We start from the raw sequence: 17,774 nt of genomic DNA on the forward strand, positions 1-17,774 counted from the left end.
ACGCAGGTGGCAATACGTTACAATCAGTTCAAAAGAGGGTCCAATAATTTATGCAGGACAGAGGATTAGCCAAATGTCCTAACAGGAAATCTGACTAAATGGATTCAATTCCTTATTTCTTGGGAGATAATCTCTGAATGATCCTATAGCTTATAATGGGATATAAAATGGCACACACAAGTTTCCAATAATGCTAACACACATCAATGTAGGGAGAAGCATTAAGTTATAGGAAATTACCATCAATTTGAAAGACCTGGACTTAAAAAAAAGTTCCACTGGTGTGAAACAAGAAAAGCATGATTAGTAAATTGTTGGCCGATTTGATAAGCACTGGCTCAAGTTTGAATTGTTTAGAACAGAACTGTTCATTTTCATGTCCCATCCAAGGCTCATAGAGTCAACAACACTGACCCTGTAACCTCAAGTTGAGACAGTATCCTCTATTTTTTAAAAAGGAATTACTTACTATTAAGGTAGCCTCAAGAAGATACAAAACAAAATCTAGAAATGTTAATTTAAATCAATAACTTAAGCCTTTTAAAAAATGTTTTGACTCAATGTGAGAATTTCTGTCTGGTTTTAAGATACTTGAAGCTCATTAGATTGGATTTTATTGAAATGTTTAGAAAAATTTGACTAAGATTCTAATCAATGTTTAAATGGTTGGATCTGATTTATTAAATTTATAAGTTTTGGTTTATTAGCTGTTTAAATGGTGTACAAATATTTAGAGAAAATTGCATATGTTTCATAAATTGGGCATTAAACAAAGAATAAATAGCAGTGAACAAATTTTTCTCACATCCAAATCTCTCAAGCAGAAAAAATTTAGAAATGCCTAGTACGACACTACATACATAGTTGGTGATCAATGATTTCTTTTTTTTTTAAATGAAGTTACCTGTCTCTTTCTAGGCAACTTTTTCTCCCATATTTTGTTTTTCTCTCATATTTTCTTCTCATGTACCGATTACTGCCTCAGATGTGGTTTCTGGGTCTTCTAGTCCCTGCTACTATTCACAGTAAACTGAGGATACTCTAAGAAGAATATAGGCATTCTAGGTTCAGATGAACTTTCAGACATCCTAGCAGCTCCACCAAACTTGGGCTGTGAAACACTTGATGTCCTTAGCTATCGCGCAACTAAAAATTCCTGGGGCTTCCATTGTGCCTTCTAGATTGAGGACAAGCGCATTGCTTATGCGACTCATTTGTCCATATACCTCTGTGGCTATCACCACTCTAAGCCCTTCAGTTTAAGTACTAATTACATACTGAAAATACAGGAACACTCTTGTGGGGTGAAAGTTCCCTTTAAGGTGACTTCATCTCGAATGCTTTAGGTTCACAAGGACCCCAATATCTGGAAGTGATGCTGTGGTGATGGTGGCAAGCTGTTGAGGTAGTGGAAGAAAGAACATCTTGGAAATTTTTCTGTGGTCATATGAGGTGGTAAATAATCGCATTTTGTGGCTTCTGTTAAGGATAACTGCTTTACCCACTATGGCTTTAGCCTGGCTTGCCATCATAATTCTGAGACTGAAGAGTTCCTTAACTATTTGGCAGTTGACCTAAGGCTGGTGTCCAGTATAGTGTGGGTATTTTAGAACAGTGAACACAGAGCTTGACACATACCACTATCCTGATTTTGTTTCCAGATCATTGCATGGAAGCAAGTTATAAAATATCAAATGTAACATCCTGATTTATATTATCTTGGCTTCTGAGACTGGTCTAGCCTCATCTCCCCATGGCCTGTTTATCCTGATGTAGAAAATTGCAGCTTTCCATTTTGAGTTACTCTCAAGTCTCTGTTGACTGCCTCCCATTCCTGATACTTCTATACCAGGGTTCCCCTATTCTAGCTATCTAGCTTGTGGCTCAGATAAATTCCTTCATGGTGTGGTAGAAAACAAGAGCTATCAAGCAGAAAACTCTAGGAAAATCTGATCATTCTCATTCCTAATTTTCATTTTTTAATGATGACATGAACTCTGAAATATTTGTAATTTTCAACCAAGCATGGATAACTTCCAGTTCTTGACTCGAAAACAATAATAATGGTGATGACGAAGATGCCAACAACACTGTAAGAGCTGATACAGTACAGCAGTTAAGCCCGAGAGCCAGAAAACTTATGTTTAATTTACTTACAAGCTGTATGACCTTAGACAAGTTAGGCAACCTCTCTTTGCTTTTATTTAAAATCTGCAAAATAGGGGTAATTGTAACTATGTTACAAAGATGTTGTGGGAATTACTTGGGCGTGAAGAACTGCCTGATAGGTGGTAAGTGTTCAGTGAATGTTAGCTGTTATTAAAAGCTATTGAAGATGGGTCATATGATAATGTTACATGTTACAAAGGGACTGTGTTAGGTGATTTAAAGTCTTCTTTAGAAGTAGGGTTAAAAAAAGATTTGGATAATCTATTTTCTGAATGTTTCTTGTTCTCATTTGTCTTTGTACTGTGTCCATTAAATTTGGTACAGTTAATGGCAACCACCTTGCCCATAAAGCCAAAATATTCTCTAATCAGCTCTGCTATACCAATTTCGTGAGTATTCAGCTCCTCAGCCCGGAATACCAATTGTGTAAAAAGTGCAGTGAATTCCAATTTACTTTTGATTGCAACGATCTGAACCAAACACTAAACCTAGTTGATCCAAGATGATTTGGGCTTTACAATTTTGTGCATTATGTATGTGGTCTACACGTTTAAAACAGGAGTATCTTTGAATTTAACATATTCTTCTTTTCAGAAAACAGAATTCTTTTAATTAAAAACGTTTTTAAAAATTTCACTATGTGTAATTGTTAACACCTGCTATGTGTTACCAACAGATGTTTCTTACTTACCTAAGGGAACTGTTATAATTATTCTATAAGCTTCTTGGAATGGCTTTTACCAAGATAGTTGGGAAACTTTAGTTGGTGACTTTGTATGCAATATTTGGCATTTCTTTTCATCTCTTCCCCTATTGCTGTCAATCTCCACACACCCTCCCCCAAGCTGGACCTTCCAAAAGCAAAAATGTCCTTTTGGGGTACCAAAACTTTTATACGACTGGCTATGCATATTTTAGTCTTTGTTAAAAGTTACCAAAATTATGTGTATTCTAAAGCACCGTAAATTTTACTTTTAAGTGTTTTGGTAGCTAATCTTTAATGTTCAGCATGGAAGTCTTTTAAATGTAAAAGTATACCTTTTAGATAGATAATGTCCTCCTAATAGCTTGGCTTCAAAAGAAGCTATAGTATAAATGAGAGTTGTCTTTATTTTTCTGACCATTTCTAAGGCCATAAGCAATACACTTCCTGAATTCGTCATTTATGATACTAATCACACAATTACCCACAGGCATGTGTTAAATATGACACTGGTTTCAGCCAAATAATGGGCCAATTGCAAACAATGAACAGAGGCAGCTCCATTTATAACTGCAGTTTCAACAGAGCTCTATTGTAATCACAGTGATCTGAGGGTGACTCATTAATTAATTGATGTTCTTTTTTATTATGTGCTATTGAGTTAATGAGTAATTTGTGTGAGATAATTCTCTGAACACATTGATTACTTGAGATATTTTCTGGGTCCTTCATACCAATGACATGCTGAATAGGTAGAAGATGGTGTTCGCTTTTCTGTGCTCATTATTCATAGGTTTGAGATGAGCCCAAACCAGCGCAGAGATGCACTAGATGTTCTGACGTCTGGAGGACCCCAAGTCAGCCCAATAAGAAGCTCCCTGAATGCTCAGGGGCAAGGCCTGTCACATGGTAGGTACTCAATAAATGTCGATTAAAATAATGCCTATATTAACATTTTGCTCTCGATTGCCTTAACTTGCATTAAAATCACATTTAAGGAATATCTGTAATGGTGTATTTAAGAAACAGTAGTAATCAAAAGGCTTTTGCTAAAATTGTATTCTGCGCTAATGGCCTATTACAACGAACATGCAGTTTGTTTTTGCAACTTGCTGAGGTGAACGCTAAACATGTTTGGCCTGTACCATTTCTAGGAAATTGTTTAAGTGTCTATGGTGAGAGGAGCTTGCTTTAAGTGATAGTTAAAAGGAAACTACTTGTACATGGTATGTTTTACCACAGATATAATTTTCAGCGCCCCCCCCATTTCATTGCAGGCACAACATCTCTTCCCTGAAAATGTAGGATTTAGTTGTGTTTTGTTTTGTTTTAATTCATCATAAAGAAAATAGAAAATTTGAAATTGAGTCTGACGACAGCAACAGAGTTGTTTTCAGGCAGATCACTGGAAATTTGTGTAAATGTACAAAATTACACCCAGCGATTGTTACCTTCATTTTTGACAGTTTTATTTTCCCCACAGAAGTAAATAACAATAAACTACCTAGCTCGAAGATCTTAAATATAACATTTGGAGAAAGCATTTGAGGTACTTTGTCTATGCTTGTTATGATTTACCTTTTGAAAGTAAGTGTCCTTTCACACTTTATTCTTTTTTTTCAAGTGGACTGACTCAACGCTTTCTAGACATTATCTTAGATTTTGCCAATTAAGCGCAATCAAAGAGTATAATACCCCTTTTATTAAAAACATAAATCCAAATATAAAAAAAATGAATGAAAGAATCCAGCAGATATTTATTAAGCAAGATGAAAGTGAAATTACAAACACAGGTCAGCTTTTAAACTCAGCCAGCACTCTGGGGGAGTGGAGGTGCCCTGTCCTTCATCATAGGCAGCCTCTCTGAGATGCATGTTAGGAAGGGAGGTTTCACGGCTTGAGAAATCAAAGCTCTTTTGGAGGTGTCCTACTGGAGACATCAGGGCAACAAGCTAAGTGACGTCAGGGCTACACAACACAAAGAGGAAAGGTGACGACAATTCAGGGACTTTGCGTAGTCAAGACAATTAGCTTAGTACTTCAGGTCAAAAATGCTACTGTTTATGGGCAATTAGCTATAAAATGACCCATTTCTGTCTGGTTTCACAATTTCATGGAGATTAGAGATAATCTAAAGAGATTAAGGCCTTAATCTTTAATCCAGGTGAGTAATTTTGCTTGTAGTAAAAAGCGTAAGCATTAATTCCCGAAGGATTTGGGAAGAGAAAAGGCGATAAAAACTTGTTTGGTCTTTGGGTGGCAAGGATAATTGAACAGCTTCCAGGAGCTACGTGAAGTTGGTTCCCAATTTACAAGTATTTTGACATATTGATAAACATAGGCAAAACCATTTAAATCTAAAAATGATCATTTGAAAAAGATACTGGCAATTACAATTTGACATCCACATGAATTTCAGACACCCCTTAATGGGGACTCACAGGGCTGCTTGAGAAAAACCACTTTTCACAGATGCCCGCATCCCACCACCTTTTGTTTGGCTTGGGTTTTGGTTTTGGCTATGCAAGTCTTACCATGAAACAAATGTAAGGCCCCAAGGCTAAAATAATAGTTATTTCGTGGGCCCCAAATAGCTATTTTTGAAAAAATTTTTTTCGATATATCTCAAATCTGGGGGACATGTGACTTGAACACTCTTAACCATGAAGTATTTGTAAAAATACATATCATTCACTTTTCACAGAACCATTTCTTAAAAATGAGAGGCAATAGCCAGATTCACATGCATGTTCATAATAAAGCTTTGTTTTAAAACAAAAATCCACACCAGCATTACTTTCAGTTTAATATTTGGTCCCAAACCAAGAATTCAGGTATCATATTTCATTTTCATCTGCAATGCATCTATTGGCAGGACAAAATATGTATGCAAAAAACACCGGGAAATATTGTTTCCTATACAAGTGATCAAAAGGAAAAAGAAAAAAAAAAAGAAAAAAAAAAAGAAAACCCACAGCACTAAATTTGCTCTAGCAAAAATATGCTTCACTGTGCCTGTGTCAAATTAGATTTGTTGAAAAGTAGTTCTATTGCAGGGAGCAGAAGCAAAGAAGCAAAGTGTGAGCAACCTAGAAGAAGGGATCATAGTCTTATTTTTATTTCCTTAATTGTAATAATTGGTCTCCGTAATTTGTTTCTAGAAAGCTTTCTTCTTTATCATCTATCATGTTAGTAAGGGAATATTTTTTCACCTTTATAAAATGGAATGACAGATTTCAGCCTTAAGTGTGATATAATCTGAGCAGGTTAACTACTTAAAGAAAGCAGTAAGACATGTCAAACTTTTCAAGTCTTCACTTTTGAACATTAAAATAAGTGTCAGGTAAATACAGAAAAATATATAATCACCAGTTCTCAGCTCTTTGACAATCCCTTTGTTTCTCTTCTTCTAGAAGATTCTGTGAGCACTATGTTGCTCTGATCAAAAAAGTAAGCTCACTACTCAAATATCATCACAGCTTCATTGTGTATTATCATGGTTTCAGTAGATTTGCGCTCAAATCCTTCCAGTGCCAGAAATTTATCAAGCCATAAAGTTATTAAACCCTTAGATCTTAGGGAGAAATCTGGGCAAAATTTTACAAGAAATTTATCGTTTTAAAATTACCTCATAATTGTGGTAACACTTGTCTCAAGTAACCCTTTGGAAAAATTTTACATGATACCCAAAGGCACTAGTTTACATAAGGGGTAAGTGGCTAAAAAAACAAAAAACAAAAAATCAAAAAAAAAAAAAAAACAAAAAAAAACCAAACAAACCCAAAGCCATTGTGTAGGTAAAGAACACAGACACACACACACAAAAAGGACATCAAAAGGATAACTGCTAAGCTTTAAAGTTATTCTAAAAATGGCACTTTTCATGTTGGTATAAAATGAAAGTGCTTTAAGATGAAATTCTTATGCATTTTTTAAAGCTGATCTTTAACCCCCTGAAAATCGGGGGTTATAATGACAACACTGATAGACTCTAAATCATCATGGTAATGATAGTGGAATAGTGGATGTTGCTAAAATGCCTTGTGTGTGTCTTCATTTCTTCTTTTTTTTTTTTTAAGTATTTTAATGTTGATAGACTTGCTTTATATGTGTATCATCAGTGAAATTTGCTCTTCAATCCTTTACTAGAAAGTTACAGCTCATTTAAAATAGCTGGTAGATACAGAAAGCATGAATATACAGTAAGTTTAAACACTGATTGTACTGAATGCAACCATACAAAGAAGCAAACAGAACACAAATGGTAACACAATAAAACTGTATTACATTTGTGCTTCAAATATTACAATACATTATATACAATAGTCGAAAATAAACATCTCATGCCAAGTGACACAAAAACGAATAGCAAGCAAAAAAATCCAGCAATATGTACAGTACTTTTTTCTTTAATAATAAACATTCAACTCTGAACTGGGGCAATTTCACTACATACAGGTGCAGTCCGCCTTTTATTCCATATAACCATCCTGCTTTCCTATATCTACGCTATTCAGTAGGTTCCTGTGTCAATTCTTATATACATGTGGAGCAAAAAAGATAAAAGAATGTAGTGCTTTGTATTCTTAATGGGGTGATGTTGATAGATCAGCGAACCTGGGGTGCATAACCTTCTTTCATTAAACCTTCTTCGTAGTCCGTCTGGCAAAGGATCATGTTATTCTTTAGGAAAAATTTGTCTCCAACACAAAATCTGAAAACATTAAAAAAATAAAATGTGTTAATTTTCATTTCACTCCCATCTATAGATTTGAGGATTTCTTTTCCTTGTAATAATGTCACATGGTAATTCCCTGAATTTGAAAGCTTGGTTTAGAAAGTTGTCTTCGTTGTTGAAGTTAAACTATGTAGATCATTTAATGAAACGCTGCACACAAAATTTGATATCCTACAGTTATATATAAAAAGCACAGGAAAACCGAGGAAAACACCTTGGGCAGCAGAAGTGATTTTTATCACCACTTTGGAAAGAAAAAAAAAAAATGATTTATATTTACAGACATTAAAATAAATGAAAGAATGATAATAGTATTTCACTGCAGTGATTATGGAAGATTTCACCAGTGGCCATTTATTCACTTTATTAAAAAAAAAGTAAAAGGCATTAAAATGTATCAAATAATTAGAAAGTGGCCCATTTTAAAGCTTCCCATTTAAAGTTCCTTTTGCTCTCTTTTATTAAAATGTGATTAAATTCTGGTATTCTGGAAGTGATTGTTTTGAAGGAAAAGTTGTTTTAGCATCAGACTCTGATGCTGGGCCATAATCTTTTATTTGTGGCAAGTTCACCAACTATGAAATATTAAATGTCATTTCTTAGCCCACTCCCAATTAAACCAAAGGGAGTAACCTGAATGAACTTCTTAATATTGATGTGATAAATAAACTAGTTTCCAGTAGCTAATTATGTATTTTATTTTATAAAGCACTGTTTAATGTACAAGATTGTAATGTTTTTAATAAGTGCCCTTTTGTATAATTTCCCAGCAGTGACACTTTGGACACAATTAAGGTCAGAAATAAATGCTTGTGCTGTTTCCAGTACATTTAACAATAAAGTAACTCTGGGGAGATCTGTATATATTTTTAATTGTAACAATTTAACCTTCAAACAGCAGTGTCTCGTAGAGTTGACCCAGTAAAACTACTTGTAATTATACAAGTTGACCTCACTGACCTTTGATAGTGGTCTCTCTTTATCAGATAGTCAATTTCGAATGATGTTCAAGCAGAAATCTTAGTGGATAGATTAAATTGTGTAGTGAAAGCAACCCTTTAATGTTTTGTGAAGTTGAAGGTTTAAATGAGGAGCAGTTGGACTGATTTACATTTGCAAAGATTGGAATGCTAGACAAACAGTAAACCTATTTATTTTCCAACTGGGTAGCTTTGGAAATTTATCCTTATTCTAGTTAAGTAGATAGAGGGGAAAATAGTGTAATAAAAAAAGTAGATTGAAAAGAATTAGCTTTCCTCTTAAAGGAAGATTGGTCTGTTTATTTGTGGAATTTACTTTTTTTTCCCAGGATTACTGCCTGCTGATGATGTTGATTGAAAGTACAGACTAAGCACGGATCTTGAAATCCTGGAGTTTGCGGTCAAGGCTATTGGATAGAATGAACATTCAAGTTTGAACCTTAAGTATATCTTCTTTTTATTAGTTGAAAACTACAAACTTTAAATATTGTGCTTAAAAGTGGCATGAGAGTAAACGAGGTTTTGTACATTATCCTGATCATTAGGATACGTTGAATAAAAGGAACTATTTCTTCTGTTGGGCAGACCCAAGTAGTCAAATTAGATACTTATCTTTCATGTGAGATTACATAAAATAGCATGTAGGATATATCTGATTACTGCTCAAAACTTTCAATTCATATTACTGTTGAAATTAATTTGAATAAGCTAATGACAGAATAGCACATCAAAATAAATAAATTCAACAAATACTCCTGTGTTCTAGCTAATATCACTGAATTTGTTTTTTTCCTAAAAACCAACTGAATTGGAAATACTCTTTCAACTCTATATTGACTAAAACCTTGCTTCAATTTTCTAACAAGCCCCCAAATTCTATTCACTATCAAAAAAAAATTTTTTTTTTAAATATGCTCTACTTAGGGCATGAACTCAGGACCCAAAGGTAGTCACATGCTCTACCAACTGAGCCAGCCAGCCACCCCCCAAAAAATATTTTTTGTTTTTGTCATGTGAAGTTATGTCATTCTTACCTTCAGAAGCCTTGAAATTTAGGTAATTTTTGTTTGTGGATTAATAAATTCGGGGTAATGATCATGAGAAAAGCATTGAACCAAAAGCCTGGAGACCTAGTCCTGAGACCTGATGCTACCCAATGCAAGTTATAGGGTCCATTTCATACTCTCTGAGTCAACTCTGTGTGGTTATGATAAAAGAGCTGCATCACTGCATTGTAGGGATGTTAAAATAAGAAATATATGAGCAGTAGAGAGGTATATTGCAACGAAAAGAGTTCAAATCCCAACCTTCCACTTATGATATTGAAGATGAAACTATTTTCTCTTATCTTTAATATGACTATTTAAAGTGTGTGTTAAGAATAGAATGAAGTAGGCTAAGCATTAACTCAGTGTTTGGAGTGTAGATAATTAAAATAGCCACCTTCTATAAAGTACTTACTATGTGCTAATGCTAAGTATGTATATGCACGATTATTTCTATTTATGTTCAACCGAGAAAGTAATTATTGCCTTTTTCAAATGAAAAACCTAAAGGCTTCCTCCCAGAATTTTAAAACACCTGCCGTGCCCCATAGCTAGAATGTGTATGTTGGAGGAAGGAAACCGACTCTGGTCTCTTTGGGCTCAAGACCCATGCTTTACCTGGAAACAGTAAAACATAAGGCTTTGAAGTTAATACGGGTTTTTTGTATCGCTATTATTCCTTTGCATAACATTAAAAAAAAGTCTACCTAGCATTCAATGAGATGTTGGTGATATAAATGGAATTCATTTAAAATAGTCCTACCTAAAATATTTTGTTGCTAATGTTGTCAACTGGACAAAGTACCTTTTATGTGCATTTCAGTTTATGCTGAAAAGTCAAGACAAAACAGAACGTGGGTGAGAAATGTCACACTTACACATATAACTTAAAACAGCTTTGAAAGCTATGGCTAAAGCAGATTATAATTGCTTTGTGATTAGGATTGGTATACTCCTTCTTAAAAAAAAGATTGATTGATTGACCGATTTGAAAGAGAGAGAGAGAAAGATAATGTTGGTGGGGGGCAGAGGAAAAGGGAGAGAGAAACCCGAGAAGACTCTGTCCTAAGCACAGAACCCAGTGCGGGGCTCGATCTCATGTCCCTGAGATCAGGACCTGAGCCGAAACCGAGTTGGACACTTCACTCACTGCACCATCCAGGTGACCCTGGATTGGTATACGCCTTTAAAATGTTCCATATATAAACATGAAGAAATTAGAGAAACAGCAATGCAGATGTTAGATGTTTAACAAAATAGTCTATAACTGATTTTGTGAGAAAGGCTAGTTTTCCTATGTTATGAGCTCCTTTTGAGATTTAGCACTGGCAGAAAAAATATTATAGAAGCAGTGATGGCCAGAGGATACTGTAAGTATATTAATAGGTCATGCTAAAATTCCTGAAAATAAGCTGATAATCTTCCTTGTAATCTAATCCTAATTGCTTGTGGTATAGTCAGTTCAATTAATTTTGCCTTCATTACAAAAAAAAAAAGTATATTAAGGAATAAAAAGATGCTCAATCAGATTACTTAGTCATTTAATCTTGATGTTTTGGAGTTAATAATAATAGATTTAATTTCCAGATATTTTGGAGTGATTCTAATTGAACTCATATGCAGTCTTAGAGACTTGAGAAGTACAGAAAATAAATATAATTAATTAATCACCCTTATACGGGGCTTAGCGTAGTTTTAAGCAGTTATCAAAAGATTCTGCAAAGAAGCCTCCATTTGCAACCTTTTCACATCCTTTCTAAGAATGAAAACATTAATTTAGTCATCTTATTTCCCCAAGGGCAGTGGCTATCAATTATAATTAGTTCCCAACTCCACAGTACTTTAAAAAGGGTGGGGGGATCCAGTCCATATTTCAAATGTCTCTATCTTCTATGTAGCACCCTCCATTACTAAAGATGGAGACTTCAATGCTGTACTTTGTTTTCAGTAAGAAGTACTGATCATATACCCATTGTCACACCACTATACACCGTGAACGAATTTACTCTCTTCTCCCAAAGACTGTCCAGTTGTTATTACATACTTCATTCCTGATCACCTTTTCTACACCAACTTATAATACCCACATCCTGAATCCTGCTATAAATCGTTCAAAGTCTACCTTGCTTGAATTTCACCATATCTATTCCCATTTATAGTCATTCAGTCAGAAAATAAAATACCTCTCTTGAAGGAGTCCAGGGCCCTCATATCAGATCTGAGTCGAAAGACTAAAACCAGACTGTCTGGGTTCAGATTTTGAGTCTACCATTTTCTATCATTGTTTTCTAGGGCAAGTTACTTAAATTTTCTGTACTTCAGTTACTTCATCTATAAAATGAGGGCAATAATAGTATCTCATTTTACTGAGTATTAAATGAGCACATGTAAAGCAGAACAGTGTCTAGTGTATGATCAGCGCTATAGAAGAATTCTGCTATCATTATTTGTTAATGACAATTTTTTTTTCACCTCTGCTTAAGCCATTCCCTAACCATGACTATTTCTTGCTGTTTTTTCATCTGTTTAAATTCTTTTAAAAAATTATTTAGTTTCCATTCCCTCCATCAATACATTCCCTGGCCATGCCAACTCATTCTGATCTTTCCCAAGGCACTTATTTATTGGCATATCATTTACTTTGGCATTTCAGATTTCCTCCTGAATGGGTAACAAGTTTCCCAATCTGGGCTGCAGTGCTGGGGTAAGGGCCCATGAGTTATAGTTCTTTTGAACCCTCTGAAATACCACCATAAATTACACGACCACTTGAGGTGGGTGGTCAGTAAATACAGATTAAGACAGATTTATCCCAGAACCAAATAGCTTTAAATAACAAAGGTATTTTTAGATAGATAACTTAAATTCCTGTTCATTTTGACTCATTCGTTGACTTCCTACCTTTAAATTTCACCTCCTCCTGATCCTCATGCCATTCCCTCCTTCTCCATATCCCGACCAAACTCCCTCTCTAATCTCTGAGCATTCTGAGTTCTTTTCATTTCCTGCACACATTAAATGCTTTCACACTTCCATGCCTTGCATGATGCTTCCGTCTGTCTGGAAAACCCTTTCCTCACTGCTTCTTGGCTTCCTCGTTCTCCCAACCCCCACCAGACACAATCCCTACATTCCAACCAGTCCTAGGGAGTTCTGTTTTAAAACCCAGCACATCAACCCTTTGATGCTTCTCTAAGACTTCAAGAAGGACAGACCTCTCTTTCCTCAGTATAGATCTGTTTAGCATCGATTACACTCTTCTGTGAGTCTTTGATGTCCTGTCTCTCCCATAGCTCTGAATAAGAGAGAAAATGGTTTTTCTTCACCTTTCTTTCCAGAGCCTAGCATAGCACTTTTATTCTTTAGTGTTACACAATTCTACGTCTTTGAGGCAATTTCATTACAAACAAACATGCTCTTTCCTTTTCTTGTAAAACCGTCATTTAGTTTTACAGAACTGTCTAAGGAGGAGGGGCTTGGTCACCTTTAAGAAATTAACCTATTACATAGAATTCGTCAATTCTGAGTGAGATTCAGTTGTCATCTAAGATGCTCAAAATAACATTCCTCTGCTTCTGTTAATAAAGAAAAAGAAAAAAAAACACCTTAGATGTTTAATTCAGGATTCACATCTTTAGCCATACCCCCTCTCAAAAGAGCAAAGAGGGTATATACAAGAAACAACCAATCCTGAAAAGTTATTTTTACTACCATTTTGCAAATACTCAGAAATGCTTTTGATCTTAATGGTCTTTTGATTTAAAAGTTAAGATGAAATGACTGCTGAATAAAATTCATAAGCATTTATAATACCACAGTCTCAGATGCCAATAAAGTTTGCTTAAGGGAAAGTGCCTATAAATTACCTGTTTGCTTTGTGTTTCACTTGAAAAGGTGCAATGCTATAATAATAATTTGCCTACTGAAAGTATAGGCTCATGTGACATATGGCTTTATTGGAGAGGATTTCCCCAGCAAATGTCAAAGTAGAAAGAAAATCTCCTATGTTGAAAACCTTCTGTATTCAGAGTAACAAAATTTGTCTGCTTTGCTTGACTGATGAAGATTAGCTGACTTCTTGCATTAAAGAAGTTTGTCTTGTAGGGGCTGAAGTGACAAGACAATAACTAAGTGCTAATTGTGCATAACCATCACTAAAGATATGCAGTCCCATTATGGCATGTAATAAATGAAGCGAACACGGAAATATATTAGGTACTTTAATAATGATACTAGAATAGTATTTTGCAGCAATAAGAATGCGAACAGTTTTAGAGTCAAAATTTAGGAGCGTTTGTCTTACTTGACTGAGTTCTACTGAGGAGATAGACTTAATTGTGAATGCAACTTTTTATTTCAATGGTGAAATAAAATTGATATATGCTTTGTAAATAGCATTAACAACCTACAACTACTTTGCATCATAATAGAATTTAGGCTGGATTTAGCCCTTGAATGATGTTTTAATTTTCTGTGTAGAACATGGATAAAATAGGGGAGACTGCCCTACAGGAAAAATGGACATAGGGCATAAACAGGCCGTTCCCTAAAAGAAGAAATAGCAAAGGGCCACTAGAAATCAAATAAATACTAATTAAAAATTATAATGGGACACCATCTTTCATCCCTCAGGGTGACAAGGGTTTCTTTTTAAATAATAACTCCCAATGCTAGAGTGAATGGAAGGGAATACATAGCTTTTAAATTTCTGGTGTGAGAATAATTGGTATAACTATTGGGGAGAGCATTTTAACAATATATAACATAAACCTTTAAAAGGGTTATATACTTTGTCCAGTGCTCCTGTGAATTTATCCTGACACATACTTGAATATTGTTTGTTTGCAAATATTATGTTGATAATATTATGTCGATAATATTGGTAATATATCAAGTTGAAGAAATAGCTTATACATCTGACAAGAGAAGACTGATTTAACATATGAAACTCTACTCATAAAATAAAACACAAAAAGGCTTAAGGTATCTTAAAGAATTTGAAAAGCATGCTATCATAAATGAAAAAGTCCAAATATCAAACACTAGGATTCTTCCCTGTTCTTTTTCTTTAAGCTGCTCAAATGTATCATAAAATATATGCTATATAACACCCATCATATATGCACAAGAAAACATATGGCCAGCTATACACCAAAATATTAAAATGCCTTCTTTTAGAATAGTAAGACATGGGGCAATGTGATTCTTTAACCCTTTTTATTTTCCAAAATTTCTACTATGAATATGTAACCTTTCATAAAGTAGAAAAGAAGTTAAGTGTTACTGTTGCATGAAGATAACTGTATTTGAATGGATGCTGTTAGTGGATCAATAGGGCAAGTAAACAGAAGTATACTAATGCACCTTTAAAATATATACACATACATGTATACGTGCATATAAATGTCTGTATAAATGTGTAGATATTTATATTATATTATTATATTATATTATATTATATTATATTATATGTGCCTATATCTTTACACACATACTTGTCAATTTATTTTTGCCTAAAGGTCACCATGGACTGAATTAATCGGCTTTGATTCCAAAAGTTTGTGCAGACTTAAAGTGCCTATAAAATGACTTTTTGAATTATTTCCTGGATAAATTAGATATTCAGGTATACTGGTATAGGTGTACTGGCAAGGTATGCTGGGCACTACTCTGAACATCTCCATTTAGCAGGAAGTATCATTGAGATATATCTTTTTTTTTTTTTTTGAGATACATATCTTGTATATAAACCAAGTTAGTGGAATATGATTTGGTAAAAGTAAATTGTAAATATCAAGATAAAAGAGCCTATTTTTTAGGACCAATTGTGCTCCTGGTATTTAATATAAATTATTTCATTTAATTTTCAAAATCTGTAAGATAGGTGTTAGTGTCTTCATTGTCAGGGGGTGGAAACAAATCTCAGAGATGAAGTAACAGACTTAGGATGTTGTATCTAATATACAATGGGGCTGGAATTTGAATCCATTTCTTCCTGTAAAAATCATATCCTCTGTGCTGTTCTACACAGGGCCTCATAAAAAGACGCTGCATTGAATAGTAAAGCAGTGCAAATCACAGTAACTGAGAACGTGATATAATAAATGTGGCCTGATTATATAGTATGTCCAGGTGTTGTCACTCTCACCTTGAATATATTTTCATTAATATCCATCAAGTGTAGTAAATTTTTAAATGTATTTTAATGATAGATACAGTTTCATATTCTAATATCCTCTGCATATATCATATAAAACAGGTATCAGTAGTGTATGGGTCCCACTGGAAATAAAAGTTACAACTTTCAGAGGGAAAAATGGAATAAAGTGATAATACTTTTAGGTGAAAGAGTTCTCTGAGACTGGCTAATCCAGCTCCTTTTTGTTGTAAATGAGAAAACCAAGATCCAGAGAGCTAAAATGCTTGATGGATGGTTATACATCTTGTGAGGGGCAAAGCCCAGCCTAGAATTTAGGTTTCTAGATTCCTTGTGCAATACTCTTCCCCTTCCATAGCTGCCCATCCAATGCTGATAAGTGTTAAATTATTAGCTATATTTGGCCTCATTCCCAAGGAAACTTAAAGCAACTTAAAAAGTACATATAAAACAAGGTTAAAATTCAAGATGAGAAATCAAGAGACAGGGCAACCAAAAATAGGAAAACTAAGATAAGACACACTACCTCCTACAAATTCCTGTATATTTGCCTCAGGGCAAATGTGTTGGGTCACAGAACAAAAAAGTGAAGATTTTAAGCCTACTTTTAAAAAGAATATTTTCAAGATACTTTTAAAGTTTTAAAGTAAATTTTAGGGATATTCTAAACCTACTTTTTAAAATGACAGAAAAATAATAAAGAATGAATAAGAAGAAAACTAAAATAGCAGTGTCTTCACTGCTTCTCAGATTCTGCTATAGGTTGCTCTTTCTGCGGGTAGAAGCACAGTTTTAAGACCTTTCCCCCTCAGTGCTTTCTTCCTGGCACCCGATGAACGTTTGCAGAAAACAAAATGCTGAGATTAATAGCCTTAAGTAATATATATAATTCCCATCTATTAAGTAAATAACTAGCAACTACAGGTTTGCGACTTTTTAGAGACGGGAATGAAACCTGCTTACCTCTGATTACAAAGCTGACATGCAAAGCAGTCCAGGTGGTAAACGTTGTCCTTGGCCCGCATCACCATCTCAAAGGCAGGGATGAGCTTACTACAGGCGGCGCAGTTCCCCGTTACACCAAAGAGCCTGGAACAATAAACATTTTTCTCAAACTCTTACAGAGAGATCTGAGATGATGACTAGAGAAGGTGCCAGCACACCCTGCAAAGCTATCAACAGGCAATGCCTTATGATGTACACAAGCACGTTTTATCCTCGGCAGATACATAAGTATTCCTCTCTGATACATACTCCGTTGACCTTTCTTGATGAAAATCACATCTCGTTTGAGAAGGAAAGGAAAAGACAAATACATCAGGAAGCTTACATAACCACACACGAACAAGTCAATGGAGGTGAATTCGTAGCAAAAAAACCTACTTGATAGAATATGCAGTAAATAGAAATGCAACGTAACTTTGATCTCACTGACACGTGGTAGCCGTTTTCGTTGGAGAAGAAACCCATGTGAAGGACTCACTGTTTTCTGACATCTAGTTACTAGGAGGTTTGCCATTATTATTAAAAGAACATTTATGTACAAGCCATTTAAATAGTCAAAAAACATCAGAGGTGCGTGCACCTTATGGCCCTATACCATAGTTATAGCTCTGATTATGTCATTCAAGTAGCACATTAAAGTAAATGAGGCTGTAAACTACACAGAGCTGGACCAGGAGTTGAAACATAATATATTGAAAGAACCAGTGGAACTGTCCGGGGAAAAGGTATTTTTAAAAAATCCTATTTGCGATAGATTCCTGAAAATAGTTATTGTAATGACCTAAAAAAAATAGTACAAATTAAAGTGTCTCTATAGTTTCATAATGGGAGGAAATAAAATATTTTATCCATTTGCACTGGCAATATTTAAACCAAGTTTCTTTAAAGTTCTTAATGGTGGTGAAGAGTTATTATAAATAATATTCCATGCATAGCAGTTAATGCACTTTTTAACTAGGAAGCAAACTAGATGAAA

The 17,774-nt window shown here is 34.7% G+C and overlaps 1 protein-coding gene across 5 annotated transcripts in view; it reads right to left on the bottom strand.

Moving 5' to 3' along the window:
• Window positions 1–6,683: 6,683 nt before the first annotated feature.
• The window catches only part of LOC111142214 (LIM domain only 3), a 51,941-nt gene continuing 40,850 nt past the window's right edge, over window positions 6,684–17,774 (bottom strand). For all 5 annotated transcript variants that reach the window (XM_022495245.1, XM_022495242.1, XM_022495240.1 and 2 more), the window contains exons 3-4: window positions 16,757–16,882; window positions 6,684–7,586 (exon numbers count right to left, since the gene is read on the bottom strand). In XM_022495245.1, coding sequence (XP_022350953.1) covers window positions 7,481–7,586; window positions 16,757–16,882 — 232 coding nt within the window. In that variant the 3' untranslated portion in view covers window positions 6,684–7,480. The remainder of the gene's footprint in view (window positions 7,587–16,756; window positions 16,883–17,774) is intronic.

This window comes from Enhydra lutris, unplaced genomic scaffold (genome assembly GCF_002288905.1).
Source record: "Enhydra lutris kenyoni isolate GAN:26980312 unplaced genomic scaffold, ASM228890v2 scaffoldscaffold7, whole genome shotgun sequence".
Classification (NCBI taxonomy): Eukaryota; Metazoa; Chordata; class Mammalia; order Carnivora; family Mustelidae; genus Enhydra; species Enhydra lutris.